At 44.5% G+C, this 16,187-nt stretch overlaps 1 protein-coding gene across 1 annotated transcript in view; it reads right to left on the bottom strand.

The window, feature by feature from the left end:
- The window catches only part of Pde6a (phosphodiesterase 6A), a 114,345-nt gene that overhangs the window by 25,461 nt on the left and 72,697 nt on the right, over nucleotides 1–16,187 (bottom strand). Inside the window, exons 13-17 of the mRNA XM_004664767.2 lie at nucleotides 13,987–14,094; nucleotides 9,978–10,087; nucleotides 7,855–7,942; nucleotides 7,641–7,741; nucleotides 7,207–7,314 (exon numbers count right to left, since the gene is read on the bottom strand). Of these exons, the coding sequence (XP_004664824.1) occupies nucleotides 7,207–7,314; nucleotides 7,641–7,741; nucleotides 7,855–7,942; nucleotides 9,978–10,087; nucleotides 13,987–14,094 (515 nt within the window). The remainder of the gene's footprint in view (nucleotides 1–7,206; nucleotides 7,315–7,640; nucleotides 7,742–7,854; nucleotides 7,943–9,977; nucleotides 10,088–13,986; nucleotides 14,095–16,187) is intronic.

Below are 16,187 nucleotides of genomic sequence, written 5' to 3'. Positions count from 1 at the left end.
TTGGCTAGAGAAGCTTCTGTTTTCAGATGGAGGTACCACTGGGAAGACTCAAAACTCAACACACTGAGAAGTGACAGTGGGGTGCTCAGCACTAAGTGAAACATCTCCATCACACCCTCCAAAGTTCAGGGAGCATTGTGGGAGAGGTGGCAGAGAGGATGTAAGAGCCGAAGGAAAGAAAGGAGTGCTTTGCAACACTGTCTTCTGGACACAAAGTAGCCGTGAGCTCGCAGCCTCACAGTGGCTGGCACTGCCGCTCAAGACCTGCGCAATCAGAGGGAAATGGTGGCATGAAAACAGAGACAGACTAGTTAGAGTCAGGTGTGGTGGTACACACCTTTAGTCCCAGCACTCAGGAGGCTGAGGTAGGAGGATCACTATGAGTTGGAAGTCAACCTGTGGCTACAGAGTGAGTTCCAGGTCAGCCTAGGCTAAAGAGAGACCCTGCTTTGAAAAAACAAGCAAGAAAATAGACTAGTTGGAAAGAAGGGATTCAGTGGAGAAGAGATTTGGGTGGGGGAGAGGGACAATGGTGGGAGGGGATTATGATCATGGTATACTGTCTGTATGTACAAAGGTTGTCAATATAAAGTTAAAAAAATAGGGGCTGGAGAGATAGCTCAGCAGTTAAGGTGCTTGCCTGCAAAGACTCATGACCCAAGTTCAATTCTCCAATACCCAAGTAAGCTAGATATACAAAGTGGTGCATGCATCTGGAGTTTATTTGCAGTGGCTAGAGGCCCTGGCACATTCTTCTTCTTCTCCTCCTCCTCCTCCTCCTTCTTCTTCTCCCTCCTCCTCCTCCTCTTCTTCTTCCTCCTCTTCTTCTTCCCCTTCTTCTTCTTCTTCCCCTTCTTCTTCTTCTTCCTCTTCTTCTTCTTCTTCCTCTTCTTCTTCTTCTTCTTCCTCTTCTTCTTCTTCCCCTTCTTCTTCTCCTTCTCCTTCTTCTTCCCCTTCTTCTCTCTCTCTCTCTTTCTCTCTCTCTCTCTCTTGTAAATAAATAAATAAATAAGTTTTTAAAGGTTTAAAAAATGCTTCATGTAATGTGGACTACTGGGAAATATGTTTGATCTTTGTCCCTAGTTCTTTGAATATAGCTTCTAAAACCCTTGGAATTTTCTGAATAATAGGAGTGTCTTGTTTGTAATAAACTCCTTTTTTTTTTTTTTTTTTTTTTTGAGGTAGGGTCTCACTCTAGCCCAGGCTGACATGGAATTCACTTAGTGGTCTCAGGGTGGCCTTGAACTCATGGCAATCCTCCTACCTCTGCCTTCTGAGTGCTGGGATTAAAGGCGTGCGCCACCACACCCAGCAATAAACTCCTTTTATTGCATCTAATTTTATGCCAATGAGGTGACTTAAGTTGGGGCAATGGGGTCCCTAGAGAGCCCTGTGTTGGGGCTCATCACCAGGAGGACCAAGGTTCGATTCCTCAGGACCCATGTAAGCCAGATGCACATGGTGGTACATGCATCTGGAGTTCATTTGCAGTGCCTAGAAGCCCTGTTGTGCCCATTCTCACTCTCTCACTCTCTCTCCCACCCCCTCTCTGTCTCTAATAAATAAATAAACAAAAAATTTTTAAATATGTGAACATGACAGTTAAAACAGTAAAGTTGGGAACACAGAGAAGAGTAAGAAGGCTTACAGTAGGGTATGAGATGACAAAACAGAGCAGATAAGGGGAAGAGCAGGGTTCTGGCTGCTCCTATTAATCACCCAACCCTTAACACCTTCCTGTAGACTCGGTATGTGCTCTCCTCCCTGACCCACCAGTCAAAGTCCTCTATTCCACTAAAGCTCAACCCTTAACTCCTTCCCATAGACTCAGTGTGTGCTCTCCTCCCTGACACAACAGTCAAAGTCCTCTATTCCATTTAAACACAACCAATAAAGTTCATCCCAACTTGATGTCTAATCTTCATATGGGCCAAAGGCCAGTTCATCCTCAGTACTTAAATCTCTGATCCAGAGTGCTGGATGGTGACTTGTCTCTGTCACCTATGGGAAGGACTCTCCCCATGTGAGACCTCTTCTCTCCGTGCTTTTATAGATATATTACTTATTCATTTGCAAGTGGAGAGAGAAAGAAGAGAGAGAAAAATGGACACACGAGGGTGTTTAGCCACTGCAAACAAACTCCAGATGCATGCACCAGTTTGTGCATCTGGCTTTACATGGATACTGGGGAATCAAACCTGAGTCGTTAGGCTTTGTAGGCAAGTATCTTAACTGCTGAGCCATCTCCCTAGCTCCCTCTCTCCACTATTTCTTTACAATAAAGTTTGCTCCCTCTCTGCAGTAACCTTTTTCTCTAAACTTGCTTTCCTTTGAAACAGTTTCTCCTTTACAACTCATCCTTTACTGTCCATGATACTCATTCTTCAAATTCCTTGAGTCTCTGGCTCAGTGGAGCTTGAGTCAGAGCTGAGTTAGCTCTGAAAGCGCTGAGAGTCCCACACCGTGGCTCCCGAGGTAATCCCACTTAGGAGCTGAGATAAGGCTCTGTCTCTCTCAAAGGCACCTTTTTCATGGAAGGCTTTAGGTCCTTGTGGAGAGAGGTATGCTCACTCTTATACCTGCTGCCTAGGTTACCTGGGCTCTTACAGTGACTGAAATCCTGCCTCTGTTTGAAAAGAATTAGATGTTGTATCTTTTGTACAATAGTATGTCTTTGCAAGGTCTATATGATTATTGAAAGTAATGTAACTTACTAAACTTGGCCCAATTAGTAGGTATATAAATCATTTTCAACTTTCTGTGAAAAGAAATCATGTGGCAACGAGAGACTTCGTTTACTAGTGGGGGCATCCTAGAAGCAGGCCTGCTGGTTAGAACAGGAGCACTTGTAATTTTGATGGTGTTATGGTTTCAATATATAGTGTCCCCTCACAGGCTCAGTATTGAATGCCTGATCCCCAGCTGTTGGTGCTATTTTGGAAGGTTCTGGAAACTTTAGGAGGTAGGATTTACCTGAGGAAATCCAGGTTTGACCCCCTAGGACCCATGTAAGCCAGATGTACAAAATGGAGCATGTGTCTGGAGTTCCTTTGCAGTGCCTAGAAGCCCTGGAGTGCCCATTCTCTCTCTCTCTCCCTTTCTCTCCTTTCCTCCCTCCTTCTCTCCCTCCCTCCCTCTTTCTCTCTCCCTCTCGAATAAACAAATAAAAATTTAAAAATACATTATTTTAAGTAAGGACGAATTAATTTTGTGGAAGAAATTTTAAAACAGTGTATCATTCAGGCTGTGGCATGGAGATTTCTGGATTCTTTTATCCAGGCTTAGAGTAAGAACTGGGAGCAAAAAGAATAACAGAAGAATTTGAGAACATACAGTCTGGACAGAAAAAGAATAAATTAAGTTCTGGACAAGGATGTGGTTGTTAAAGCGATTAATACCATCAAAAAATATGGTGCAAGCTGGGCATGGTGGCGTATGCCTTTAATCCCAGCACTTGGTAAGCAGAGGTAGGAGGATTGCTGTGAGTTCAAGGCCACACCCTGAGACTACATAGTGAGTTCCAGGTCAGCCTGGGCTAGAGCAAGACCCTACCTCAACAAACAAACAAACAACAACAAAAACCAGTAGTTTTTCCTTAGCCCTTCACTTGCATTTTCACTTTGACTTTCAATTTGTGTGTGTGTGTGTGTGTGTGTACACGCGTGCATGTTAGTGTATGTGTCAGTATGTATGATATAGCGATTCTTGATTTCTATGTAGTCAAATTTATCCACCTATGTTATAGCTTATGAATTTCAGGCCACACAGGAAAATTCACTCTGAACTTATTCCTTTTAATAAATGCTCTCCCCACTCATTATTTAAAAATTCTTGAGTCATCTAGAATTTACTTTTTTTTGGGGGGGGGGGCTTCCAGGGAGGGTCTTGTTCTAGCCCAAGTTGACCTGGAATTCACTATATTTATCTCAGGCTGGTCTTGAATTCACAGTGATTCTCCTACCTCAGCCTCCCAAATGGTGGCATTAAAGACATGTACCACCACATTTGGCTTTTTAAAAATTATGATTATTTTAAATGAGAGAGAGTATAAGAGAGCAAGAGTGAGAAAGTGAGAAGGAGAGACAGAATTGTCACACCAGGGCTTCCAGCCACTGTAATCGAACTCCAGACGCATGTGCCACCTTGGACTCATGTGTGACCTTGAGCATGTGTCACATTATGTGTCCTTTTTATATGGGATCTGGGGAGTTGAACATGAGCCATTAGGCTTTGCAGGAAAGCAACTTAACTACTAAGCCATCTCTCTAGCCACCCCAATTTTTGGTTTCTTGAAGCAGTGCCTCACTCTAGCCCAGGCTGGCCTGGAATTCACAATGACCCTCCTGCCTCAGCCTCCACAGTAATGGTAACTGGCCATCACTCCCAGTTTATGTTCTAATCTTTTTAAAAAATATTTTTATTTATTTATTTGCAAGGAGAGAGAGGGATGGAAAGAGTGTGAGAGAATGTGTGTGCCAGGGCCTCTTGCTACTGCAAACAAACTCCAGATGTATGCACCACTCCGTGCATCTGGCTTTATATGGGTATTGGGGAATTGAATCTGGATGGCTAGGCTTTGCAGGCAAGTGCCTTAACTACTGAGCTACCTCTCTAGCCCTACGTTCTAATCTTAAGTCCCTCAACCGAAAACAGTGTGCCGTTTCCACACAGTCAGTTCTGCTGTGCCGTGCTGAAATGCCACCGCAGCAGCTTCTGGCAGCCTGGGAGTAGCCACAGGTTCAGTGTTACCCTTGTTCAGAGGAAACAGGTCACACTGCTCCCAGCATTAGAGGATGTCTCTGGAGGCCTGTAAGGGGAGGTCAACTTGCTACATGTCTAGAGCTCTATCTTAGTGCGTGCCTCCTCCGATAAGATTTTAACACTTGTGACATGATTACCAGTCATTTCCTTGGAAGCACCTGGGGATAACAATGTTTTCTTAGGATCAGGGCTAGGCTGTCTTTACTTAAAACTCTTCTTGAGGGCTGGAGAGATGGCTTAGTGGTTAAGGCACTTACCTGTGAAGCCTAAGGACCCAGGTTTGATTCCTCAGTACCTCTGTAAGCCAGATGCACAAGGTGGTGCATGCATCTGGAGTTCATTTGCAGTGGCTGGAGGCCCTGGTGTGTCCATTCTCTTTCTTTATCTGCCTCTTCCTCTTTGTTCCTCTCTTTCTTAAATAAATAAGCTAATAACTTATTATTAAAAAAAAAAAAAAACAAACCTTCCTGAAATGTTAGACCTGCTGCCACTGCTGAGTGATGTGGCCTCTACTGTCACCTTGCTGCAAGTCTGGGACCAAAGCCAGGATGTATCTGTGATCACCTGGGATGTGCTGAGAAGGTCAATGGGCAGTCAGTGGAGCAGGCAGCGGGGGATTCCCCGTATCCTTCTGCACAGGCAAGAGGGAGGTGAAAGTTCTGGATAGATGACTCTTGTCAATTGTTCATGGTCTCCTTTTCTCCTATGGGCCTGCCTCGTGGCACCCAAGGCCTGCCTTCCTCCTTTCATCTTTCTTCCCACTTCTTGGTCTACATTTGGAAGGCATTCTCTGGGGATTCCCAGGTGAATGCTGTCTCGGATGACAAATGGAGTCCTAGATTTGTTTGAAATTTATTTTCACATAAGCAGTAGACTCAATGGGCCCATGTTTTATTAAGCCCTTAATTTGCCCAGTTCTTTAAATTCCTCTTCCCTATAAAGTACTTCGAAGGCTTAACTATCAGTATGATGTATTTTCTTTCATTAACCTGCTTTGTGTAAATAAAGCAAACCTTATAAAACAAAACAAAACAAAAAACCCTGCCTGACCATCACCATTGATGTCTAGGACCCCTCCCAGAGAAACAGGGACCATTCAACATGGGCTACATACTCAGAAACACTCACACCTTCATCTCTTCCCCTTCCAGTAATTGAGTTGAATTATGGTAGCATATTATAGAACTGACAACAGGCAGTGTAAGTTTGAGTCCTGTTACAATCCCACTCACAGGTACATATGCTTTATACATTTCATAACTAATTAATGAATAGCATAACTGTATTACAGAAGATTATCATATATAAAGGAACACCTAAAAATTAAGCCTATGTATTTTGAGTGACATAGCTACCATTTGAATCATCATTAGTAAATATTTTTCATTTCATCAAAAACTGGAGGCACCGGACATGATGGTGCATGCCTTTAATCCCAGCACTTGGGAGGCAGAGGGAGGAGGATCACCGTGAGTTTGAGGCCAGCCTGAAAGTACATGGTGAATACCAAGGCCTGTGCTAGAGTGAAACCCTACCTCAAAAAACCAAAAAACAAAACAACAAAAACACAAACTGGAGGCTAAGCCTTTAATCCCAGCACTTGGGAGGCAGAGGTAGAGTGACAGCTGTGAGTATGAGGCCAGCCAGGGACTACAGAGTAAGTTCCAGGGCAGCCTGGGCTAGAGTGAGATGCTACCTCAGAGTGAAAAAAAAGACAAAAACTTGAGGGCTGGTTAGTGGTTAAGGCGTTTACCTGTTAAGCCTGAGTACTCAAGTTTGATTCCCCAGTTCATGGTGGCACATACGTCTGGAGTTTGTTTACAGTGGCTGGAGGCCCTGGCATGCCCATTCTCTCTCCCTGTCTATCTTTATGTGCCGCATTCTCTCTCAAAGAAAGAAAGAAAGAAAGAAAGAAAGAAAGAAAGAAAGAAAGAAAGAAAGAAAGAAAGAAAGAAAGAAGGAAGGAAAAAATATTTTAAAAAATAACTTGAGGCTGGGTGTGGTGGCACATGCCTTTTGTTTCAGCACACAGGAGGCTGAACTAGGAGGCTAAGGAGGATTGCTGTGAGTTTGAGGCCAGCCTGGGGCAATAGAGTGAGTTCCAGGTCAGCCTGGGCTATTGTAAGGCCCTATCTCAAAAAGAAACAAATAAAGATCCTTGAAAGTTACATCATTTTACCACTCAATACTTAGATTTTACCACTGAAATTCTTCAATTACTGGGCTTTTGTATACAGAGAAACGGAGCAATACTATATTGTATTTTACTGCTAAAATAAAAGAAAAACATCATATACCATAACTTGTGCTATTCAGTTGGGGCATATCTTCATGCTTTCATATGTAAGAAGCCTCCAACTGGCAAGTGTCTCAGAGCTCTATTGCGAGCTGTCAGCGCAAACTACCCCGTTGGCCCCAGACTGACACAGACCAGCCTCCACTCACATAACGATTTCCTTCCGTGTCTGCTCCAGCATCATGTACTGGGTCCACTCTTGGGGACTCTCGTACGTCTTAGACTGGTCCACGATCTTTTGGAACATAGTCCTCTTCCTACAAAACACATCAGTTTGTTAAGGTGGCATGTGTTAGAATGAGGCAACATCTGGGCCTCTAACATGCTTTGTTCAGGTGGGGCTTGTTAAATTAACATAATTAACAAAGCAATGTGCAAAGAGCCAAGTCCTAGAAGTGAAAACCTAGGTTCTAGACTAGATTGCACAGATCTACTATCTGATTTTGCTTTCCTTATGTGGAGAATGGAAGTAACACCATCTTATACATAATTGTAGTATGGGCCCAGCACATAGCAAAGGTCAGGTGGAACCACAGCGTTTGTCATTATGATCATTGTTATTAAAATGAGAAGAAATACAAACTTGAAATATAGGGCAAGGTCTGTGGCAATGATTGCAATGTCCATCATGTGGATTGCATGCTCATGCTGACGGCGGTTGAGGTTCTGAAAGATATTCAGGCTCTGAGGAGAAAAGTAAAAAATATGTTGGCAGTAAAGTCACCCACCTACGAGTGGCCACTCTAGATGGTGCATAGAATGACAGCCCCCGCCAATAGGAAGAGACCTCATCCTACCTCCTCTCTCAGCAGTGTTTTGCCAAACTCCAAGTGGTGTCTTTCCAAGATTGAGGACCCATGGAGCTTAGCCAGAGGGTTCTGTGACCTGAATGAGAGAGAAAGAAAGACAGAATCTCAACAAGGCATGGGCAAGATGGAGGTTAAAGACATCATCATCCAGGCCAGCCGCCTCCTAATTCTGCAGGCAGAGACTGAAATCCAGAAACAAGGAGGAGTCACTCCAGCTCACACAGTGAGGCAAACAGAGTAGACATCAACTCTCCTGACTGTCTTTGGCTTCTCCACAAGGGAATGTGAATCTCTTCTGGATCATGGACTATTCAAGGCCCCATTACTCCGGAAAATGGCATGGGCACACACAACGCCACATGCTGTTTTAGAGTTTTAGTTTCCCTGTAGCCTTAGCCCTGAGCTATCCTTTGATGATACCTGAGCCTAGGGGAAGGTACTGAATTCCCACAAGCAATGTGCTTATTCCTTTATTTAATAAATAACAGTTTTGAATATGTGTCAAAAGCTGTGCCTACTATTCAGAGTCCCACAGTGTAAAAAGTAAATTCTTGCCTTAGAGCTCCTGGGAACATTGAGAAGAGGCAGGGAAGCATGACTTTTAGTGTTCATCCTACCTTTCAGGGCCCTAAGCATGGTCTCGGAGTCTTCATGTAATATGGGGATAGTGCTTGTCCCTGGTCTGCCTAGCCAAAAGGCTACCAAGAGGTTCCAAGGAGATTGTGCTCCAGGGTCTATGCTTCAGACGCTGACTAGAATATCGGTTCTGGTAGGGCAGGGTCTTTGGTTTGACAGATAGCTCACCATGCCATATCAGAGCATGACAAATAGAAGATGACTAAATGAACAGTTTCCCATTACTGACATGTTGGCTCACATTAGTCCAACAGGTAAGACAGGGAAGGAAGACAACAGAAGTTTCCTATTGCTGTTGTAACAAACTGTCACCAACTTATTGGCTTAAAACAGCAACAATGTACGACCTTATAGCTCTGAAGTTCAGACATATAAAGTGTATCCTGGGGCTGCCTTCTTTCAGAAAACCCTGAAGGAGACTGTTTCTTTGCTCTTTCCATCTTTTTAAATATTTTTTTTAGGCTGGAGGGATGGCTTAGTGGTTAAGGTACTTGCCTGCAAAGCCAAAGGACCCAGGTTCAATTCCCCATGATCCATGTAAGCCAGATGATACACAAGGTGGTGCATGCACCTGGAGTTTGTTTTGCTAGAGGCCCTGGTGCACCCATTCTCTCTTTCTCCCCCTCTTTCTCTCTCTCAAATAAATAATTTTAAAATATGTTTTTATTTATTTTCAAAGAGTGGTAAAAAAAAGAGAAAATGCCAGGGCCTCCTACCACTGCAAATGAACTCCAAACACAAGTGCCACTTTGTGCATCTGGCTTTATGTGGGTGCTGGGGAATCAAACCCAGGCCATCAGACTTCATAAATAAGTGCCTTTAGCCATGGAGCCATTCCCCAACCCTCTCTCCGTCTCTTTTCTTGTTTTTATTTATTAAAAAAAATTTTTTGTTCATTTTAAAATTTATTTATTTGAGAGCATCAGAGAGAGAAAGAGGCAGAGAGAGAGAGACAGAGAAAATGGGTGCACCAGGGCCTCCAGCCACTGCAAATGAACCTCAGATGTGTGTGCTCCCTTGTGCATCTGGTTTATGTGTGGGGGGGGGGTGGGTATCTAGCTTTGAACAGGGATCCTCAGGCTTCACAGGCAGGGGCTTAACCACTAAGCCATCTCTCCAGTCCTCTATCTCCATCTCTTGAAGGCTGCTTACATTCCTTTCAAATGGTTCCTTTACTGTCTTCAAAGATAGCAGTAGCCTCTTATTTCTTCCTGATCTCCTGTCTCCTCTTACCAGGACCCTTCATATTACAGTTGCTGAATACATTGTCCTAGTTTGTATCCAAACTCCTTAGCCACATCTGCAATGTCCTTTGCTTGGATTTGCAATGTGGACATCTCTGGGAAGTCATTATTCTGTTTACTGCTAGAGGTGAAGTGCAGGAGGAAGTGCATGCTGTGGATAGTAGTCTAGGGGCTATGCAGACATGACTAATGGCTACGTGGAAAGTGGGGGGCCAGTAAGGGCTGACTTACTTCATCTGGTAGAGGTTGTTGGTGCCTCTATGGTCAATGTCATGACAGAAGGCAGCAGTGACCATGGCCAAGGCCTCTAGGTCAGTGAAGTATCGCTTCAATTTTCCTGTCTGGAAAGGCAATTGGAGGTACAAGTCATTATTAGTTTCGTGGGATGGAAGCAGGGATGCAAGTGCATGGATAGGAGAGAGCCTGTAGCTTACACATACGGGGATAATTTTACATGCATGTATGTAATGGTTTGCATGTATGGCAGAGCGCTACTGGGGAAGAGGTATGTCACTGTGGGTGGATCTTTGAGTCCAGCCCAAAGGTGTATGAAGAAAATTTTGGAGCTCTGATGGTTCTGTGGTGCTGGCTGTTTGGTGGTGTCTCTCGGCTTGACTTTATGGAAATGAGCCCACTTCTGCCATTGATGGTGTTCTGGAATTTGTCAAATGAACCCTTTCCTCCTATAAGCTGCTTTTGGTCCAGTGTTAGTTCAGCAACATGAAACTGACTGCAACAGTGTGTGTGTGTGTGTGTGTGTGTGTGTGTGTGTGTGTGTGTGTGTGTGTGTGTGTAAGTGTGTTGGCTAGAGAACAACAAGCGCAGGCTTGAGTCCGGTCTCTCATTACTTGGACTCACCAAGTACGCCAGACTAGCTGGCTAATGAGCCCCAGGGATCCACTTATTTCCACTTCCCTAATGCTGGGATTACAAGCATGTGCCACCACACCTGGTTATTTCCCCAACCTCTTTTTCTTCTGTTTTTTTTTTTTTGTTGTTGTTGTTGTTGTTGTTGTTTTGGGGCAGGGTCTTATGCCCAGTCTTAATTTATTTGAGAGCGACAGACACAGAGAGAAAGACAGATAGAGGGAGAGAGAGAGAATGGGCGCGCCAGGGCTTCCAGCCTCTGCAAACGAACTCCAGACACGTGCGCCCCCTTGTGCATCTGGCTAATGTGGGACCTGGGAAACCGAGCCTCGAACCGGGGTCCTTAGGCTTCACAGGCAAGTGCTTAACCGCTAAGCCATCTCTCCAGCCCTTATGTCTACCTTTTGAGCTCTGGAATCACTAGCATGTGCCATATCCAATGTAGGCAGTACTGAGGACTGATCTCAGTGCTTTGTGCTTGCTAAACAAACATTCTGTCAGCTGAGCTACAAATCCCAGCCAGGTCTGATCTTATTCTATCTCTTGCTTCACCAAGTGACTAGAGGTTTGTCCGAGGCTATGGAATTTCCTGGGATGTGGGATTTAAGATACTAGAACTGGGACAGTCCCAAGTAGATAGGAACAGCTGGTCATCCTATTTCTCCGTGACCCAGCTGGGCCCATGTCCTCCTTAGCCTCTGTCTCCTCACTCTCAGCACATCGGAGGTGGAGGGCGCTGGGCCAGAAGAGTGTAGAGACACTTGCAGCCACCACCTGGGGGAAACTTTGTAAGTCTTTGAATGTTGCCAAACTGGTAAAACAAACTTCCCAAACCTGGTCTACCAGTTGAGACCAGACTCCCTCAAACTTCCTTATTTATGCAGGGATTGGAGTGAAGGTGGGGAAAGCTAATGCTGTGACCCTAGGAAGTAAACCACATCTCCAGGGGTGGTGGTGCTCATGCCTGTAATGGTGGAGACAGACTGGTCAAGAATTCAGGGTCATCTTCAAGCTACATAGAGGGTTGGAGGCCAGCCTGGGCTACATGAGACCCTCTCTCAAAAAAAAAAAAAGAACAAGGCATGGTGTCACACGCCTTTAATCTCAGCACTTGGGAGGCAGAGGTAGGAGGATCACCATGAGTTTGAGACCACCCTGAGACTACATAGTGAAAAAAAAAAAAAAAAAGGAAAGAAAAGAAAAGTAGGGAGGAAGGAAACTAAACTAAGTATGCTGGTCACCTTCTGGTAGCCTGGTCAGAACTCCTGCCTTCAGACCTACCCTAACACCTGCTTGGCCTGAAGGGAAAGGAATGGATACATGGTGCCTGAGCTACAGTAGACACTTGTAGATGGCCTAGGTGGGGAAAAGTATGTAGTGAGATATAATGGGTTCTGAATACTCTGAGCTAAAAAAGAAAAAAAAAAAACTGAAACAAATATACAAAGGCTATCCAAAAACAGTGTAGCAATATTTGTCATAGTGAAAGATTAAAAACAACCCTCCACATTCCACAATAGGGAGTAGGTAAAGAAATTATGCTATATTTAAGCAACAGTTTACAGTTGCTTAAATACAGTCAGCCCTCTGTATCTCTGGGCCCAAACAATTGTGGACCAAAAAAGTATATTTTTTAAATTGTGTCTGGGGGCTAGGGATGTGACTTGATTGGTAGAGTGCTTGCCTAGCCTGAAGTCCCATCCCTTGTACCATATAACCAGGTATAGTGGGCACACACCTGTAATCCCAGCACTCTAGAGACAGAGACAGGAGGGTCAGAAATTCAAGATTACCCTCAGCTACATTGTGAGTTCAAGGCCAGCCTGGCATATGAGACCTTATCTCAGAAACATGTCTGCACTGGATATGTACAGACTTTACTTTCTACTGTCAGTGCCCAAGTATGACAACCACTTGTAGCATCGCTGCTGCAGCGGGCAGCGTAGGCCGCTAGAGGTGACTGGGAGCGCACAGGATGAGCAGGGGCAAGCACTGCAGAAGCTAGGCGTGATGATCAACCTCACGGCCAGTGTGGGCAACATAGTGAGATCCTGTCTTAAATGAAAAAGTAGATAGGAAGATATGCATAGGTAATATGCAAATACTATGCTGTTTATGAGGAATAACAAGCCCCTGCCCCAAGATAACGAGGAACAATGGTACCGCGCACCACAACACTGAGAGATGGATGAGCCTTGAAGACACACAAAAGGACAAGTGCCATGGCTCCACTTACGTGCAGAACTTAAGAGTAGTCAAATTCAGAGAGAAAGAAAATAGGAGAGAGGGAATGAGGGGCTGAAAGAAATTGGAGTTATTGTTTAGTGGGTGTATGAAGGGTTAATAGCCTTCCCTGAAAATTAAAGGGAACTAAAGAGTTAATAGCTGTCCCTAAAGCTTGCAGACAATACAGAAGTTTGGCACCTTCCCTGACTGATGCCCTCCCCTTAGCCTAGCTGGCCTTGAAGGACCAGAGACCATCTGAGTATCCTCCCTTAGACATTCCTGGCTGAAGAAGCCTAATCTGAACAAGGACACAAACAGCTACAATTTTCTCATCAACTGTATCTGGTCCAGTCTGTTTTTCTTAGGATCCTCCTTATAACCTTACACCCCAGCCCGGCCCAGTGCTTCAGCCTTCACCCTGTTGGAAAACTGAGGGCCCTTGCTGTTTCTCCCAATAAACAGTCTTGTCTGTAGAGATCAAATCCGGTATTCTCTTTTGCTTTTCTCTTTCCTTACAGTGCAGAGTGTCTGTTTGAGGTGATGAAAATTTCTAGAAATGAATAGTGGTGGAGGCTGTAGAACTCTGTGAATATACTTAATGTTATGTAATTGTGTATCTAAAAATGGTTTTAGTGGTAAATTTTATGTCTTACATATAACAGAAAATGTGTTGCATATATGTGTATTTATACAGTGAAATAATCTTATTGGTATATTTATGTTTAACAGAAAAATGTAATAATTATATATTTTCAGATGAAAAGACTACAGAATAATATTCCATTAGTTATAAAAATAGTGTGCATGTTTCTCTCTTTCTGTATACAAAAAGAAACTTTGGAAGGAGTTTTGCCTTAGTTATCTCCAAATAACCAAACTTTAACAATCTTTATACATTTTTCAATCTTTCCTTTTTGCTTTTTGAGATAGACTTTTGCTGCCCAGCCCCAGCCAACCTGCTCCACCTCCTGACTGCAGGGTTGCATAGGGGAACTACCACACTCAGCCTGCTCTTGGAATTCTTTTATGCATGTATTCTTTTTACAATTCTTAGAAGGTGAGAAATAAAAATGACAATGCCAGGGCTACCACGTGGTCCCTGCTCAAAGCCAGAGCTGGTCTCCTGTCCCCTATGGCCCCTCCTTACCACCAGCAAGGAAAACATGGTCTGCCCCACGTTGAAGCCGTGCCGCCAGTTGTGGTAGGTGATCCTGCGGTAGCCCTTGCTCAAGGAGTACATGAATCGCACCAGCGCCTGTAAACGAACATTGTGTTATGGAGCAGTGGACCTGCACAGGTACCCAGGACCTGCCTAAGGTCCTCCAACCCCATCACTGAATGAGAGAAAGAGAGGTCTTGTTCAATAGTTTTGGATTTATTAGAACTGGGAGTGTTCAGGTGTGGGTGGGGGTGTATGAAATGAATTCAAGACTGATATTATCTCAGATGGGCAGCATTTTTTTTTCTTTTTGGTTTTTTGTTTTCCGAGGTAGGGTCTCACTCTGGCTTGGGCTGACTTGGAATTCACTATGTAGTCTCAGGGTGGCCTCAAACTCACAGCGATCCTCCTACCTCTGCCTTCTGAGTGCTGGGCTTAAAGGTATGCACCACCACACCCAGCTCAACACTCAGGAGCCATAGTTTGTTGCTAGAAAATTTTCAGTGCCAGGAATGGGATATCTTCCAGTGAATTGTTGGCCAGGGAGGTCCCTGATGCCCCCAAAACATTATAGGCCATTGCCAAGGCCCTTGGTTTCCCACCAGGAATAGATGGTAAGACCCTATTGCTGAAGACTCCATATAGTTGGGCTGCAGGCCACTGAGAAATCCTGCTAGATCTGAGCTGATAACCTCCTCCATGTAGAAAAACTGACAGAAAGCTGGAAGAAGCCATGGCAGATAGAAAAATCACCAGTGAAGATACTCAACAGTGGACACTGCAAGCCTTATATTTGGCTAGCCAGGCCAAATGAGCCAATGGGTGCAATAGTGGCACGTCTGTTATGGGGGAAACCAACTGCCCTCTAATTGGACTGGAGGCCCACTCCATGGGTGGTAATACATCCCTGATACTGAAAACTTAAAACAAGGGTAGTCATGAGCCCTAGGAGTGTAACGTCTGCTGGTGTCTGAATAAATGTATATACTATGCTTACCAAATGCCCAGTAAGTACTTCTGTTAATGTTCACACCCTTATATTAATACTACTCCCACTTTGGGCACAGAATCTTCTCTTTTCAGATGGCAGTGACCTTGGGATGACTCAGAAGGTATCATGGTGATGGAAAGAAATGACTGCAGTGCTCAGTACTGCAATATCTCAAATCATACCTTCCAAGGCTTAGGGTCTAATGCAGAAGAGGTGGTGGAAAGAATGTCAGAGCCAAAGGATGGGTAGGACTCCATACAACATGTTCCCTCCAGACACAAAATGGCCTGGATATCCATGACCTCACAGTGCCTGACACTACCTGCATAAGACCATCACAAGAGGAAAAGATCATGATATCAAAAGTAAAAGAGAGACTGACTGAGATGGGGAGGGTGTATGATGGAGAATGGAGTTTCAAAGGGGTTAGTGGGGGAGAGAGGGAGGGTATTACCATGGGGTATTTTTTATAATCATGGAAATTGTTAATAAAAAATAAATAAATAAAATATTTTTATTTATTTGCAATCAGAGAAAGAAGAGACATAGAGAGAGAATGGGCTGGCCAGAGCATCTAGCCACTGCAAATGATCTCCAGACACATGCACCACCTTGTGTATCTGATGTTACATGGGTACTAAGGAATAGAACCTGGGTCCCTTAGCTTTGCAGGCAAGTGTCTTAACTGCTAAGCCATCTCACCAGCCCAGGGACAGCACTTTTAAAACTACTACTTTCATCAAAGCCTGGAAAATTCTGTGTACTATCCCCCATACACATACCCCTTGTCTGCCCATCCCCCATGCTCTAAACCCCCAGAGCACCTCATGAGGAGTCTTGCAGGGAAAGATGTGGCCCAACCCACCTCTCCCCTCCTTGTGAGAACTTCAGAGCTCAGGGCCAGCAGGAGAGCTGCAGCACAAAGGAGTATCACACCCCAGCCCACAAGGCCTGAGCTCTGAGTCCAAACACGGGGTGCTCTCTCCACAGTGCTCTGCAGCTAGAGCTGTTATCTGAAAATAGGGTCACAAGAAAAAGCAGGGTGCAGCAGCTCACACGTGTAAAGCCAGCACTTAGAGACTGGGGTGAACAGACAGCCAGGAGTTCAAGGCTAACCATACATAGTGATATACAGCCTGGGCCACAGAATGAGACCCTGTTTCAAAAACAAAAGGGAGGAAGGAAAGAAGGGAGCGAG

Source organism: Jaculus jaculus, chromosome 13 (genome assembly GCF_020740685.1).
Source record: "Jaculus jaculus isolate mJacJac1 chromosome 13, mJacJac1.mat.Y.cur, whole genome shotgun sequence".
Classification (NCBI taxonomy): domain Eukaryota; kingdom Metazoa; phylum Chordata; class Mammalia; order Rodentia; family Dipodidae; genus Jaculus; species Jaculus jaculus.
The sequence above is the reverse complement of the archived record's forward strand: the minus strand, read 5'-3'. Positions and strand labels throughout refer to the sequence as shown.